This window comes from Coenobita brevimanus, chromosome 77 (genome assembly GCF_032717465.1).
Source record: "Coenobita brevimanus isolate Jiangsu-jjx chromosome 77, ASM3271746v2, whole genome shotgun sequence".
NCBI classification, from domain to species: domain Eukaryota; kingdom Metazoa; phylum Arthropoda; class Malacostraca; order Decapoda; family Coenobitidae; genus Coenobita; species Coenobita brevimanus.
The window spans coordinates 30,259,631-30,276,850 of NC_137030.1; the positions used below are offsets into that span (position 1 = coordinate 30,259,631).

The window sequence follows — 17,220 nt, forward strand, 5'->3', positions numbered from 1 at the left end:
TTACACCCCCTCTTCTTCTTTCTTTCCTTCATTCTTTCCTCTTCCCTCTGCCTGTGGGTGACTCTACACTGAGTGACAAGCCAAGTGGTTTCCTGTACACTAGGAAACCATTTACTACATTGGGTGGTAACCATATAACCATATTTTGGCACCTGGTGATTTAGTGAGTACCGGTTAATTACGGGGTTCTAACCGGCTTGAGCCGGTGAAGGTTTATATCCAAGGGATGGTTGGGGTTTATTGCTCACGTAATGCCACTTAGGAATGAGTGAGGCAGGTCGCTCTCATCTTAAATGTCAGGACCAACTTGCCCAACCCTGTGCTTTTACGCTTCTCATGGAGCAACTTAGGATTGATTGATGATGATGATGATGAATGAATGAAAGAATAAGTAGTTGTTTGCAAATAAGAGAGAAAATATGTACGAATCAAGCAGTAGCTGCTAGTTAAGTTCATTGTTTGCAGCACTTAAGTAAAGGAGTTCAGTTAGAAAAATTTGACAAGAGTGGGAACACCCACCAGTCACCCACTCAATGTACTTCTGCCTGCCGGAACGTAAGCTACTATGCAAACATAGGCCACCTTACACCAACACGCAGTGAGTCTGAAAAACAATATTCTCTACAGAGGCAGTCCATTCCACTTCATTGCAGGGCAACCTCCTTCACTGCAGAACACAGGCACCATTATCAAGAAAACAAAGAACTCTGCAATCACTTGGCCAGATGTATCAGCAAGCTACACCTGAAACACATAGGACCACATAGTGTCTAATCCCTAACAAACATCAGCATCTACTCATGTGCACATTGTAGCATTTGCAACGTTTGGAAACATGGAACAGTTATCTCTGTGCTTAAACCAGACAAGAACCCAACACACCCATTTTCATACAGACTTATAACACTATTAAGCACACCATTCAAGATAATGACTAATTCTTAACAAAGTCACACTTCATGTCCTCCCTGGTTATTCACAATATGGGTTTAGAGCACTAAACTCGACAAATACCTTGCTAACCAACCTCACACAATCTACATCTGATGACGTCAACTCCCTGAGATCCGCACAGTGTACACTGATTACAACAGTAGACATTAGAAAAGTCTTTGATGCCTTCCCCTGAGACAAACAGATAACCAAAATCTACAGCACCGACATGGAGAAATACACTATCTCAGACTTGCCAACTAATTATCTAGTCTACAAACAGATGTTATGCTCTGGGCGAGTCATTACGAACATGAACCTTCCGTGACAAAGTTTCCCTGGCTCCAGTCTTTAATACATGCATTATATCCCCACACCCACAACTTCCCATAAGCATCACCTCATATGCAGATAACATTACCATAACAACCACACACCACATCTCAGTCACGGGTTGCATACTGCAACAAGACTACCTATCAGCATACTTCAGATATGGGTCAAGGATAACAGGCTGACGATCAGTTGAGCCAAATTCTTTACCATAGTCCTCACAAGCAGCAATCATGAGCACAGGTACACCCCAAAAATCGCACTTAACAATGTACCTGTACCATATATGCCCTCTGCTAATCCTAAGAATGACCTACGACATTGAACTCATCCTCGAGGACCACGTACACAACATCAATAGACAGTGCACCCCCAGACTTAGCGCACTTAGGACAAATACCGTATAGACTTTGGACAATAAAAAGAAACACTCTCCCTAATCTACAAACACCATATTAAATAAGTGATGTCCTATGCCTCCCTGACATGGGCTTCCATCCTACCTAACATCCACTACAGTATCTTAAAGACCATACAGAACAATTCTGTAAGCATCTTAAAGACCTTACAGAACAATTCTGTAAGCATCATCACTGGCTGCACCATTACCTCTCCCACAGCTCAGTTGTACTTTGAAACCAATCTTTCCTACTAGAAGATATCTTGTCATGAGATGGCACTCAATTCTATGCGGCAGGCTGTGCCAACACATGGCACCCATCATTATATGATAGACCCACACAGCACAAATAGACACATAAAACAGTCACAACACAAACATTACCAGATTCCCTAGAACAACAGCATCCCTTCTCCAGACATTCCAACACTAGCTGTGAAGAAACACCTACATACCCATTTCACATCAGAGCTGTACAACACCTCCATCATAACATCACTACTACATGTCACTACCCCCCCGCCTTCCCTCCCACATCCACCCATCAGAGGTCCTTAAACAAAAGGTAATTGAGTTCACCTAACTAGACTTAGATCAGGACATCTTGCAGCCCTCCCCACGTACCAGCTTAGATTCTGGGTAGGTGGAATCACAGATGACACATAGCCCTCTTGTTGAGTAAGCCCACACATCATAACCCACATTATTAAGCACTGCACAATGCATGCCACAATGACATGCAGACACAATGTCATTGGTGTTGGGAACCTATGAAATAACCCTGTAGGGGCAATTTCTCACCTGCAGTCAATGGGTCTGCCAGACCAGGCATGACCAGGGTCAAGCAGCAACAACTAGAAGAACAACTGATTTTTTCATTTTATTGTCATTACCTGAAGATGATTTTAATCTTAACTCTCTTAATGTGACTAAAACTTGCCTGGATATTGTAAAAATAAACTTAGGCAATGCTATGCTGTTGCAACCCTCTATCTAACCAAGCACATGCTCCCCACCTGCCTGCACACCTAGCCAAGTGCATAATGGCCCTTCCCCCCACCCCCTGCAATCTTTTCTTCTAAAGGTGGGCATAAGGAGAATGCTTTAAAGAAACACAACCAGGGCCTTCAGATTCCTTGCACAAGTAGCACTGAAAAATTTTTTTTTTTTTTTTTTTTTTTTTTTTTTTTTTTTTTTTTTTTACTACCTAAGACAGCATTCTACCTATCAAAAGGCATCAGTTCATTACAAAACACATAACTGTGTGAAATTTCATGGCTCTGTACTGAATACTTCTTAGTTCTGGCCCGGAAACAAAAACTCTTATGTCCAGCCAGGCGCCCTGCCGCTGAACTCTGCAGATGGAAACCAGTTGATTCCAGTGATAACAACACCCTCCTCCGACTGTCAGGTGGAGGGTAAAAAAGAAAATACATTATTGGCTTGAAGGAGTAAATTCTTAGATAAAAATGAAGCTGAAAAATGAAGGATGGTAATCCCCAAATTATTTGATTGTATAGTATAGCAAACAATCAATTTAGGAACTGTTGTAGTCTCTTCTGTTGAACAGTAAAAAGAACATTTTTAAACACCTGCCTTCTTTTTTGCAGGATTCTTGGCTTATAGTTTGTTAAAGTGTAGGCAGTCATAGTGGTAGGTGAGGGCAGTCACCATCCACTCACTCGATGTAGTGCTGCTTTGGGTGTCTGCCCTTTCCTTTCTTCCTCTTGTCTTCCTTTCCTTCATTATTTCCTCCTCCTCCCGCCTTCAGGTGACGTAACACTCCCTCTTCTGTCTTTCTTTCCTTCACTCTTTCCTCTTCCCTCTGCCCATGGGTGACTCTACATTGATTAACAAGCCAAATGGTTTTCCTGTACACCAGGAAACCATTTACCATGCTGGGTGGTAACCATATAACCAAATTATGGCACCTAGTGGTTTGGTGGGTAATTAAGGTGCTCCAATTGGATTGAGCCTATGCAGGTTTATATCCAAGGGGTGGTTGAGGTTTATTGCTCATGTAATGCCACTCAGGGATGAGTGAAGCTAGTCACTCTCATCTTAAATGTCAAGACCAACTTGCCTAGTCCCAGGCTCCAACGGTCCTTATGGGACAGCATAGGATTGGATGATTGTTGGATGGATACGCAGTGATTGTTACATGTCAGAGATATTTTTTTTAAATATCACAAAGTTTTTCGAACAGTTCATACCATGAATTTCGGGACAATAGCAAATCAGCATTATATATGACAATGGAACTTCAGTTTGCATTTTTTTTTCCTTAGTGTGACAAATGGTATATCAGCAAAGGCAGTTTATAACTTGGACTTACTGTAGCTACTCATAAAATACTGTAACATAATAACTGAAGTTGCATTTCCATGTTGCAGGGTTTATGGTGGGCCGTGAGGCAGAAGCAGGTGGTATTGCCAAGAATGGAGCCAAGATGGTGACAGCAGTAGCTTGTGCAAAGGTCCCAAAGTTTACTGTCATCATTGGTGGTTCCTATGGTGCTGGTAATTACGGCATGTGTGGCCGTGCCTATGGGTCGGTATTTCACATTTTAAGTTATTGTGTAATTATTAAGTGAAAGCATTATATTATTTCTTTAAAATCAGTTTTTGTGATTTTAATTGTACTGTATAACATACAAGCATACTAGGCTTCTTGTAAGGAGGATTTTGAATTCTTTCAGTCACTCTACTTAGGGAATGGTGTTACTTCTTTCTAGTAATCTTGTTTTCAAATACTGTATTTGACAGCTTGCTGCTTTAGTAATCATGAGCCTAATGGCCCTCCAGTGACTCATTTTACCTCATCCTGTTTTGCCAGTTTATGTAATGAGTGACTTTGTAACTACAGTTCACAATTAAATCTAGCTATAATGTACTAACCATGTAGTGGTTGCCTGGAACAATTATACACTATACATGGCACTTAGAAAACTGTGAGAGGCCTTTTGATATCACTTTTTTCACAGCTTATATTCATTGTTCATGTTAAGTAGAAAATTGTGGTTTATATTTGATTCTGTTCACATTTTCAGTTTTAAATCAGTGCTAAACTGTTTCTTCTGTGTTGCAAAATAAAGGCATGGTTTTGGTCTAGTCTAGTTCCAATTACATAGGTCTTGAAGGCTAATTCTGTTAATTGTATGATTATGTCTGGAAATCTGATTTAGTAGGTTATTTGCCATGAAATTTCATTATATTCCAAGATTAGATATGGGAAAGGTGGGCCAGAAAGTGAAATTAGTAACTTTCTGGAAAAATATAGTTGTATCTTCCTGATTTATTTCTAGTCTGGTAGACCATTCTGGTGAATTTTGTTCCACAGGTGTGGTATGGTCCATGCACTGTAAATAATGTTGAAGAGATATTGTTATAGTAAATCAGTGTGTAAGTACAGTACATTTTCCTATAACCATATTATACACAGTTCTAACCAAGCACTCTCCCTGTCCAGGCCTCGATACATGTACATGTGGCCAAACAGCAGGATAAGTGTGATGGGTGGAGAACAAGCAGCCGGGGTGTTGGCACAGATCACTAGGGAACAGCGGCGGAGGGAGGGTAAAGAGGTGAGAAAGTATTAAAACTGGGTAGAAGCAAGAGGATAGGGGGAGGAGATATAAGAAGAGTAATACATAGATTGGAAACAAGTGACTGAGAGAGAAAGGGAGGAAAGGTGAGGAAAATATCATGTGCAGAACATAGAAAAAGGAAGGTGAAGATAGGAAAGACATGAGCAGGATATAGACATATTGGTGTACAGTATTGTCACAGATCCTTGAGGGCCTCAGTGCTGATACTCTTTTATTGGAGTTGAACGTGCTCAGTGAAGATTTATATACCGTAAAGAATTATCTTTTCAGGTGTAACCTTGATATATGACACAAGCAAGAGAGAAATTTACAGGAACTGTGAAGTGGAAGACAGGGACATGATACTCAAAAGTGATTGTAATCTATAATTTAGTGGCTGTTGTAATGGACATCTGGTATTATATCCTATGCCTACTACATCATAACCCAGATACTGTACTTAAAAAGCTGTTTTGATATCAAATGCTTATATGTTACATAGCCAGCTGATATATGTTGTGCCAGTCAGCATCTCAGCTTAGTGATGCAATAGCTGGTGGGAGTTAAGCCACACCCACAACTCTCTTTTTTTTTTTTTTTTTTTTTTTTTTTTTTTTTTTTCCTCCATCGCCCTGTTCATTTCATTTAAAAATGAATAAATAAATTAAATAACAAAATATATGGTGTGGACTAAGAGTAACATAGTATAATGATGGAAGTTAATGTAAAGGAAAAGGTGTGTCTGGAAGAGCAAATGAAGTAAGCTATATAAAGACAAAGTAGTGTGGAAGTGGCTCCATTGGGCATTCCTCTTCAGAGGCTTCTTAAAAGGAAGTAGGGCATCATGATGAGAAATACTCTCCAACTTCACATGCCAGCACCCTGTGTGGTTTGACTGTTATCATAATGTTTAACTCCACTACTCTCCAGTCTTACAAACTGTTGGATACTCACACATACTGTAAAGAGCTTAACCCCTTCAGTTGGGTGGCTTTTTAATATACCTACCGTCAGATGGTTATATTCAGCCTAAGAGAGCTTTTGGAACTGCAGAGGTGAGATCAGACACTAACACTTATTGTCTTGATGCACTCCTAAGCAGAATAAAATTGTCAGGTAGCAGGAAGAATAAAATATAAAAGTTTGTCATTGTAGTGAAGGGTTATATTTATAGTCATAACCCAGTTTCAAGCAGTAAAATGGAAATAGATGAAGAAGCTGGTTGCCCTAAGCTCTAAAGTTTTTATGTTGTTTGTTTACTGTCTGAAGAGGTATTGTGTTGTTTTATTGGAATGGTTATACTTTGAAGTAAATTAGCAAACTGTGTGATAAATTGCCTTACAGCACTTTTGTATCCACAGTGGACAGATGAGGAGGAGCAGGCACTAAAGGAACCAATCATCAAGCGCTTTGAAGCAGAAGGCTCCCCATACTACTCCAGTGCACGGTCAGTTGCACACTGCCTGCTTTGGTTTGGATGATGAAAGTGGTAGCAGTGCAGGAAAAGTGATGCCAGGGGTGATTTGATTTTGAGTTACTGTGCCATCAGAAATCGTATTTTATTTAAAGTAACTGTTGTTCATTTTGATTTGCTGTATGGTCCGACATATATGTTAGTTTTCACTCACTTACCAGATGAAAAAATGAATAAATTACCATACCCCTACACCAGAACACTCACTTCATACACCTCACTAACACAATTCAGATAGTCCTTCAGCATATCTTCCGGGAAAAAGGAAAGAGAGAAAAAAAAAAAAGCCTGGGAGTGCCTAGTTGAAGTGGCTAGTTTCCTATGGTCCTTTTGCTTCATGTCCAGATGAACTTGGGGTTGCAACGAGGACAGTATCACCTGTGAACATGAGATTAAAATGCCCAAACCTTCACAGTTCATTACATGTTTCATGCCCCATTCTATAACTTGTGACTTCTCATAATCCTAATTATTTATGGCCACATTATATTGAACAACTACAGGGACATCACACAACCGTAAGGTAAAAAAGCTTATTGTATATGCAAGGTAAAAAAGGAAAAAAAATCTTAATATTTATTGGGGGGAGATGGGTTGGTATTACCCTACAGTTTTTTATTGCCACAGATTACAGTAAAGTACAGTACATCCTCAGACTGAATGCATCCAGGGCAATCACAGGGACAGGCTTTGGCCAACAAAAAGAAACACTTCCTACTTTACAACGTATCAGGTCAGTGGTGCCCTGTACCTACCCAGCATGGGCTCTCATCCAATCTAGCATTGCCACAACACTTTGGTGACCAAACAGAACAATGTATGTCTTACTGGCAGCACCAGCACCAATCCCATGGCTCACTTACCAAAATTAAAATCTTCCCTGTTTGAGAATATCTTGACCTGAGAGGCACACAGTTCTACATTACAGCCTACATTAGTGTACAGCACCCATGTCATTATATGTCAGAGTCATACAAAACAACTGTGCACATAAAGTAGTCACCACATAAACATTACCAGACCTTCTTCAACAGCATCCCCCCACCAGACATTCCTTCACTAGCATTGAAGAAACACATATGTACTCATTTCACATGCAGGACAATACAACACCTTGATCAGAATCCAGTAGTACAAGCCTCTCATCCAACATCCATGCACCAGAGGCATGCTTATGCAGATCCGATCAAATTCACCTACCTAGGCTTAGAGTAGAACATCACCCAGCCTTCCTCAGTCACCAGCTTAGATGTAGGTTGGTAAGAATCACAGATGACACATACCCCTTTTGTAGCATAGGCCCACATTAGGGAGCACTGCACAACACATACCAAACCGTGATGCAGCCACAGCCTCAGTAGTACTGGGAACCTATGGGATGATCATTTAAGATAGGAGTCAGCAGTTAGGGGTAAATTACTCTGTCGGGGGTAACAAGACCCCTCCGGCTTCCAGTACTTAGTATGATCGCAACTTATGTCTAGAAAAGGAGAGCAGCCAATTTTGACAGGCTGAGGGGATGCCCCTCGCTTGCTACCTTCCAGACAAGACAAAGGGAAGCCAGCCACCTTTATTCAGATGAATTCTGTTAACCCCATTTGCCAGCTTGATGAATTGAACTAAGCATATAAACTTACAGAAAGTTCACATTTAATTTATTGCTTCCACTTCTGTCATAACTTTAGACCAGGAGGGCAAGGATTAGCAGTAGATTTTGTAGTTATAAACAGTTTTTTGTGTGTATAAATGAAACATCTTGGTTTGTCAATTTTTATCAATATACGGTAACCAAAAAACAAGTAGTTCCTAGAGGCCGGGGTGATGGCAAAGTTCCAAGCTTTTGACATGGGTTATTAGTTGAACCTCATTGCAAATCCCTGCCTTAAGGGCAGTTGCTTACCTGTGGTTAACAGGTCTGCCAAGCTAGATATGACAGGTTGAGGAACAACAGTACAGTATAGTGATAATAAAAAGATCTGTCAGTGGCAGCTGGCCACTATAGTTCAGAACACTATTGGAAATGGCATGAGTGAGTGTTATTTAATCTAGACAAGGTGCTTCAGAAGTCTCATTGTTGTTGCCTTAATGATAATATAACAGTCAGTCCCATGTTACCCCCTGCCATATGTGAGCGCTTGTGGCTAAGCCATCATAGTCAAGAACATTCAGCCTCTCATTGATGGTGATACCTTTTGTTATTTTACTGCTACTAAATGATTTCATTCAACCTAGGAGAGACTTATAGTGAAAGGCTTAGACACATTCTCGGCTTAAGCTCTTCATTATAATAACATCTTTGGAATTATGCAAAAAGCTCTTCATTATAATAACATGTTTGGAATTATGCAAACAGTGAATCACATTCACCCCTCAGATTTAAACCCTTTACAGGCCACATTCACCAGGCATGCCATATAGAGCACCAGACTTCAAAAAAATTAATTTTTTGTTATGGCTTCAGGTTATGGGATGATGGAGTGATAGACCCAGTGGACACAAGACATGTTCTGGGCCTGTCTCTGTCATCTGCTCTCAACGCCCCCATTCCAGACACCGAGTTTGGCGTTTTCAGGATGTAAACACAGCCACAAGTACGTTAAGTCTGCATTAGAAGTTGCCTTTCCCTTTTCTGATGGTCTTGCAGCTCTTTCGTTGTTAACCTCTTCAGATCAGTGATTTAATTTTATCTTTGCATCAGTTAGACAGCTTTATTCAACTTTGGGGCATTGTCTTGTAGTGAAGGGAATAATAAAGGGTATATCTAACACCACCAGTTTGAACAATCACTGAAGCTATATGAGTTCGCCAGCGGAGAAGGAGCTTACATGCCATGATAGCCAAGTAGAGTAATTAATGTTTAAAGTCTTGCAATAATTATCGACACAGTTTTGACTGAAATGGTTAATTATGATACATCTAATTATTGCTCTGGGCGAGTTCTGTTCAGTCATACTCTAGAAAATATATAAAAAGCAAAATTCATATTATATCAGAAATTATATAGAAACATTTGCATAAGCTCAACATTATGTTACCAAATAAACCTCTTAGGTGAAAGCAGTAAACTATATAATTTTTTTTTTTTTTAATCCTATTAGTTGATTTTTAGCAAATTTTTATAAATCAGAATTAAGAACTGTGTTATATGGGGCTGAAACATGGAATATGGGTGTAGCAGAGAGGAAAAGTTTGAATGTAATGGAGATGAGGTGTCTGAGGAGTATGTGTGGAGTGACGCGTATGGATCGTGTGCGAAATTATGAAGTGCGAAGGAGAACTGGAGTTGTTCGGGAGATGGCTGGTAGAGTTGAGCAGAGGGTGTTTCGATGGTTTAGGCATATGGAGAGCATGGATAATGAGCGATTGGTGAAAAAGATAACTAGATCTGATGTGAGAGGTGTAAGGCTGAGAGGAAGACCACAAATAGGATGGATGGACAGTGTGAAGAGAGCGCTGGATGCGAGAGGGATGGCTGTTGAGCGAGGAAGAGTGGCTGTGCGTGACAGAAATAAATGGAGAGAAATTGTGAATGAATAAGTGATGATGCAGCCCTGAGAGGATATTCTCCCGCATTTGGTCTGATCAGCTAGTCAGGTCAGGTGCAGGTAAGGGGATGGGTCTGTTATGATGTGGCAGGGGTAAACCAGCTCTGCTGTCGGGCCCTGCTGCGGATGTCACTGATCTCATTGCGCAGTTGACCCTTGTGTGGTGTGGTGCGGTGAGGATCTGTCCGTTCTGCCCTTTGGGGCTAAGATGCGAATGAATGTGTTTGAATGGATGAGTAAATGGGGAGTGTGTCGTCCTGTCTCGGCTACCTCCCTTTCCTTGGGGGAAGCAGCCTAGGTATATAGATAGGTAGATAGATAGAATTAAGAAATGGTGGGGGGACAGGGCGACGTGGAGGCAATTTGTTTGTGGCCACCCCGTACGGGATTGAGGCGTATGGCAATAGATAGATAGATAGATAGAAAATTAAGGAATACCGTACCGGTACTTTTTGACGAGCCTTTCAATTTAATAAAGACATAATGTTATAAAGACATAAACATAAAATTTTTAGCATAGCATTTATTCTAGGAACACTCACCAATCCTACAAGGCCATTATGCTTATGAGGGTTGAGTGATGGAGAGAGCTAGTAGTCCAAGAGTTCATGTGGGTCAGACTCCATGTCCCCAGCGACGTCCCCACCTTGCAGTTGCTACTGTGTTGCGAATATTACCTCAAAGAAGGGCTGATGAGCTTGTGGTACATACTGTGTGAGGTCCTTAAGGTCTTTCAGTTTCTCTGGAGTCATCAGAACTCGATTTGGATATTTTAAAGGGAGCACTATGTTTGCAAGATTGAACTTTGCAGCATCGTACTTTTGAGCACGACCTTTCTGGAGCTTCATCTTCACAGGTTAAGTCCCCATACAAACACTTGACTTCAATTCCAGTGGGTTTTGGAGAGAGAAAACAAGCCACTCTCGACCTTATGTACAGCTGAAGAATGGACCCTTTATTATGACTTGTTTCACCACGTTGATAGAGGAGGACTTGCGCAGAAACTTACCATGCACAACTCAAAATTGGCAACTCAGGCGTGTAAGCTCCTACTCCGCTGGGAACGTCATATAATGCAATCTGACTTTGTTAAAACAAAAATGAAAAGAAAGTCTTTGAACTGGCTGAGTTAATTTCCATGCTCCTGTTACTCGCAGATGAATAAAGCCATCTGGCACTAGCTGGAATAGAATAATTGAATTGTCCCAGTCATGAGGGAGTTAATGGTGATGATAATAACTTTTTAGGTTCTCGTGACTAACTGTCAGCAGCATAAAATCATTGTGCATTAGTTGGAATAGAACACCAGGGTTGCCCCAATTATGGAGTTAATGATAACATTGCTGCTTCTCACCCAGGCCTAGGGTGGGAAAGGAGGTCCGAATGATGATGATGATGATGATGATGATATCATCATATCGATCGATTAAGGCTCAAACATGCTTGCAAGCATTGGCCTTTGGTCACCTAGTGGCAGCCTTCCATGCTGTTCAAGCAGCCTCCCTTTTCAGTTCCTTATCTCTGAGGTCACATTTTCTGACCTCATCCCAGGTCTTTTTCGGTCTGCCTCGTGCAACCCATCCCCCAGCGCCTGTTCATCTCACTTCCTGCATGCATTTGTCATCCTTCATCCTCTCAACATGCCCAAACCATCTCAGTCTACCCCTCTTCATCACAACATAATACATTCCATTCCCATCCTTCCTCTCAACTCCTTAGTCATAATCCAAGCCCCCCCAAGGCTTCACATTCACTTACACACTACTCGGGCTCCCATGACATGCCGACAGCCAATAAAAATTGCTTGGTCTTAGCTGACATGCAGTATTTGTACTTTGAGAGTACATTACAGTATATTAGAGGAAAGTTTCCATGGCTGTTTACAAAGCTGATTTGTAAGTTTCATACAGTTTACAAAAAAATTGTAATCTTTCAGAATGTATGGTATGGTATACAGTATTCATTTTGTGATAAGAACACTATACAGGATAATCCTACAGGGACTGTAAAACCATATGAAATAGTGAATTACAGTACTGTCTTCAGCTCCTTATGTAGAATTTGGGTAGTTAATAGTAATGTCAGAAATATAGTACAGTACCTACAGTAAAACACCGTCTATCAACAAACATTAATTCTTTGAAGTAAAAGTTCCATTGCTACCTATGCAGCTGATTTTCCAGTTTCCCCCAGTGTAAAGTAACAATTATATGGAAAGAGTGATTATGAACACATCTTTTCTATACTGCATAAGAGGACTACCTGTATTCTGCTGACCACAAAGTACAGTGCTTTTTTTGCCTTTTGCAGTGTAAGTTGTAGTATATGGATGGCTAACATCAACTCTGGAAGGCATTACCATGAGAGCGAAATATGGCTACAAGTTTGGTAACCAGCCATGCAATAAGCACTTTCAGGCAGGGAACATCCAGCCACAATTGTAGTCACTTAGTGATCTTTCTTATGAATGACCGTACTAGAGTCAGAGTCCAAGCTGAGACTTTTATTTTGTTACAAATCATATCATACGTCTCAATTTTCTTTTTTCCCAACAGCATCCTGCAACTGTTGGAAAATAATTGGTTGATTTTGGCACTTGGTTTAGCTTCCAGTCCATAGAAAACATGAGCCGTGCCATGGCCAACCCCAGTACGGGGATTTCTTGAGATGAGGCTTGACATTTCTGATCCTCTGAAGGTGTAATGTTAGACATTTCTTTAGTGTACATAAGCCAGTTTACATTGCTGTACATTAATAAGAGACACACCAAGGGCATAACCAGGATGGAGGCGCACTGGGTCCATTGCCTTCTGCCCAGTCCAAAAGATTAGTTTAATCAGTTTTTTACATGACAGCGTTTGGATTGACTCTATCGGATAAGTTTATATGATGCTACAGTTCGTGGTGAAATCCTGTGACCTATCAGATGGAGCCAGGATTCTTTGGGCTTGAATGATGAATGAATGGAAGCATGGCCCATTGAATTGGGCAAACTTGGGCTGTCTGAACACTGCTACTCCTTACCTTGCCTTAGGGTGGGAAAGGAGGTCCGGATGTCGATGATGATGATGATGGTGATGTTTATAATGTGGAAATTCACGTGTACAAGAATGAAGGACAAAGTAAAACACATTGTTTAGATGCTGCAGACATTTCCAATTTTTCTATCATTAACAGATGAATGCATTGTAACATGAGTAATTAAGGTACTGAACATAAAACAGGATCCCTGCAAAGTATGAGTAAATGCCTGTTTCTGCAGTATTTTATGCAGTTTGTATCCTAACTGCCTATAGCAGGGTTCCTCAGTTACTTTCTATGAAGGTCCAGTCATACTATCTTCCGATGAGGCAGAGGTCCAGATGTAAATTCTTGTATTTAATATTAGTAATGGAATAAAATACTTGCATTGAGTTTAGGATGCAGAGTAATTAGTTCTATAAAATATACCAAAACTGTGTGGCAAGTTAATACCCTGAGAAAAGGTGAAATAAGCTTTAAAGTAGATATTCTCTTCTGCTGTAAAGATGGTTAAATAAGACACAAAAATCTGTTCTCCAGACTCCCACCTTCTGAAAGAGACAAAACGACCTTCTTCTATTGCTCAAATTACTGTTACCATCCCTACATAAGCACAGTCACTTTAACACTACCACCACCACTTTAGCACCAGACCTTCCACCAGTAACCAGTCTTAATACTTTCCATATCTCTCCATCATTTCACCAACTGAACAAGCCAATGACAGCAATGACAACTCTGTGGGTACGAATACATGTTGTGCAGCTTGCTAAATACAGAATTCCTACGGCTAGGAATCCTGTTCTCATGTTAGCAATATTACTGCTGATGAGATCACAGTGATAATATGCTACTTAGTATTATGAAACTCATGTTACTTTGTTTGATGTGAGGACCTAGAGTAGCTGGAAAAATTAGTAGTTTCTGTGTTGATCAGTTAGCTCACTCATCTGCATTGTAACCATCAAGTGGACATGTTGGTATTACAGCAGTAGATAAAAATAACTGGCAACCCAATGAAATTATATTTATTTGAGACGTTCTGTGGACATAACTCATCCAGAGATGCTAACTATTGTGTTTCTTTCGAGGGCGATACTGAACATTTAATGATGGAAGTCACTGGGGTCTGTACCAAAACTCATCATGGTCCAGATTCGGACCACGGTCTGCCATTTGAGTACCACTGGCCTATAGCATAAAGTAGATTATGTCTCACACAGTCGAGATCTTTGTGGTGTAAATTCTTGAACATAGTTACTGTATTTCCTAGCAAGGCACACTCACCTCTTCTCTGTCCACCTCGGTATTATAAGTTAACAAGTTCTTTGTCCTTAATATATGTGACTGGTTGATTCTGGAACTGCCTCCCTCTGTCTGTAGTTTGCTCTACCTATAACTTGTCTTTTAAAAGCAGTGTGTCCGAACATCTCAATATGAACAGATTTTAATCTTAGCAACCCCCCCCCCCTTTCCCCTAGAATAACAACACTTTGCAGACTTTCATCCTCAGGTTTATTTTTATAAAAAAAAAAAATGGAAAGAAAAGGCCACTGACATCCACTGACATTGGTATGCCCCCCCCCCTTTCGGTTAGTAATTTTGGCTGTGCCCTTGATATATGCCATACTGTACTGTACCAAAGACTATAAAATTTGATATGGAGGAAACTAAAAATGAAATACAGTAATAGAATACCTCAATACTGATGTCAGAGTAAATGGGTCTTAATGTATTGGGTGGCAAGGGTAAAAGTTTTGAAGCAGTGCTGATGCAAAGAATCTATAAACATTTACTGGCCTCAGTACAGTAATGTAGAGATTTATAGCTACATCATGAAAATGTATCTCAATAAAGTCATATATACCACATTGTTCATTCATTCATTCATTCATTGCCAGATGCCATGTATCCCAAACAGGGTGGCCAAGGGCTTAGAGTTAATTGTTTTACAGGGAGGGGCACTAATCCTCCACCAACCCCACTTGACACGTAGGGATGCCAACAGCATCTGGTGTTCCCAGGCGGTCACCCATCCAAGTACTAACCAGACCCAACGTTGCATGTATGAAAAAAAGTGCACATGCAGCTGTTTCACTGAGAATGTCTAATAGTGTTGCAAAACTTCAGGGGAACCTTAGTATATGACAAAAAAAATGTAAGATGTGCCATAAATGATAAAATATAACTACCGGTATATAAAACTAAACAGCACTGGTATCCAAAAGGACCCCTGAACACATTAGTTTGGATATATGGCTTTTTCTTACTGCTGGTATCTGTGGTACTGCATTGCGTGATAACTGTCTTTGTTGTATAATGAACAGTTAAAATAATGTCCCTTAATTTTTTGTACAAGTCATACATTGTTTTTAATATAGTATTGTACCATGGTAGCTCAGTGTTATTTTTTTTTTATTATTATTATTATTATTTTTTTTTTTTTTAACAGTCCAGTCCATGGGCTTGAAACACTGCCATGATGGAAATTTTAAACAAGTGCCAGTAGTATGTCCTTTCATACGCAACCAGAGGCTTGTAGATTGTCTGGTTAGACTCTGTCACACACAGGTATAGGTGCCACAATGTTCTGTGTCTCAGATGCACCTCTCTCTTCACAGATGCTACTTCCTGATGCATCCTTGGCCAGCATTAGGAAAGGATAATTCTGGCTATTACCCTCCTTCATTGGAGAAGGTTTAGTCCAGCAGTGAACCTTGTTTGAACTAAAAAAGACACAGGAAAGAAAGGTACAGTATGTTGTGTCAGCTGCACATGGGGGATATGTGATGTGATATGAACAAGGGTACATATATATATCCTAAAGACTTTACATAGAATGAAGCGGCAGTTTACAGTGACTCATCAGAACAGTGGTGTTGAAAGTGATGATATATTAAACCATTTACAAACATTGAGTGGTTCTTCCTGAAATGGATGATATAGCATGGAAGTCACCAGAATAACTCTGAATATCCTTCATCATAAGAAAGGGGTTTGGGGAGTTGTTTTCTCTGCCTTTCATTAGGGAGGTCATTCCTGAGCACAGTAAATGCATGTAGAGGTAACAAGAAAATAAATAGTTGTCATTATAGGGAACGGATTGTATGTTTTCCTTTGCAGCGAACTTAACTATATTCTACGGGTTTAGCAAATCACATAAAATTTAGTGGCAGATGTAACCATGATTGAACATTAGTATATTTGGAATGGCTTCATGTACGTGATGATGTATATTGTGAATATATGTCGAGATACTAGGTTATTAGCTAGAGCCTTCCTGCATCCAGGTGGGGTAATGAAGGATTGGCTCTTACTTTATTTTAGAATCTGAAGGAGTCATGTAACTTGATATATATACAAAGATGTCAGCACTGCCTTAAGCATGAGTGGTTTTGATTGACAGTACAGTATTCTTGGTAGGTAGACTTAGTAGCAGCTAGTGTGTGTGCAGATGATTACACTAAAAACTTTAATGAAAGTTTTCTTATCCAGCTGGCTTTGAATCAGAATCAGAAAGAGTACAGGAATAGAAATTTAATATGAAAATCAGAAGTCGTATATATGTATGACAGTCATTCCTTAGAGTTTTGTGTGCGTATTATTGCTCCGAACATGATATGATTGATTACTTGTTCTTTCATCCACGGCTGTCTTCCCATCTCTTAAGATACACTTTTATTTTACTGTAAACCAGCTACTCTTCCCATTTTATTACTACACATATATTTTTTTAGGTATTTATATATTTTTTACTGACCCCTACCCCCTCCACCATGTCAGCAGTGCATGTAATTAACCAAAAAGTATGACACCTCAGGGGTTCATTCGGTGTGAAGATGAATGAGCTCTGCAGATACACATGAATCTGTTAAACCTGATGCCTCAAAAAAATATAGCATTCAGAGTGTGAAGTTTTAAGCAGTTT

General features: G+C 40.0%; 1 protein-coding gene across 1 annotated transcript in view; it reads left to right on the forward strand.

Moving 5' to 3' along the window:
* Mccc2 (methylcrotonyl-CoA carboxylase subunit 2) overlaps positions 1-16,816 on the forward strand; it is a 38,008-nt gene extending 21,192 nt beyond the window's left edge. The window contains exons 9-13 of the mRNA XM_080279263.1: positions 4,060-4,216; positions 5,135-5,249; positions 6,614-6,699; positions 9,188-9,317; positions 15,914-16,816. Of these exons, the coding sequence (XP_080135389.1) occupies positions 4,060-4,216; positions 5,135-5,249; positions 6,614-6,699; positions 9,188-9,305 (476 nt within the window). The 3' untranslated portion in view covers positions 9,306-9,317; positions 15,914-16,816. The remainder of the gene's footprint in view (positions 1-4,059; positions 4,217-5,134; positions 5,250-6,613; positions 6,700-9,187; positions 9,318-15,913) is intronic.
* The last annotated feature ends 404 nt before the right edge of the window (positions 16,817-17,220 follow it).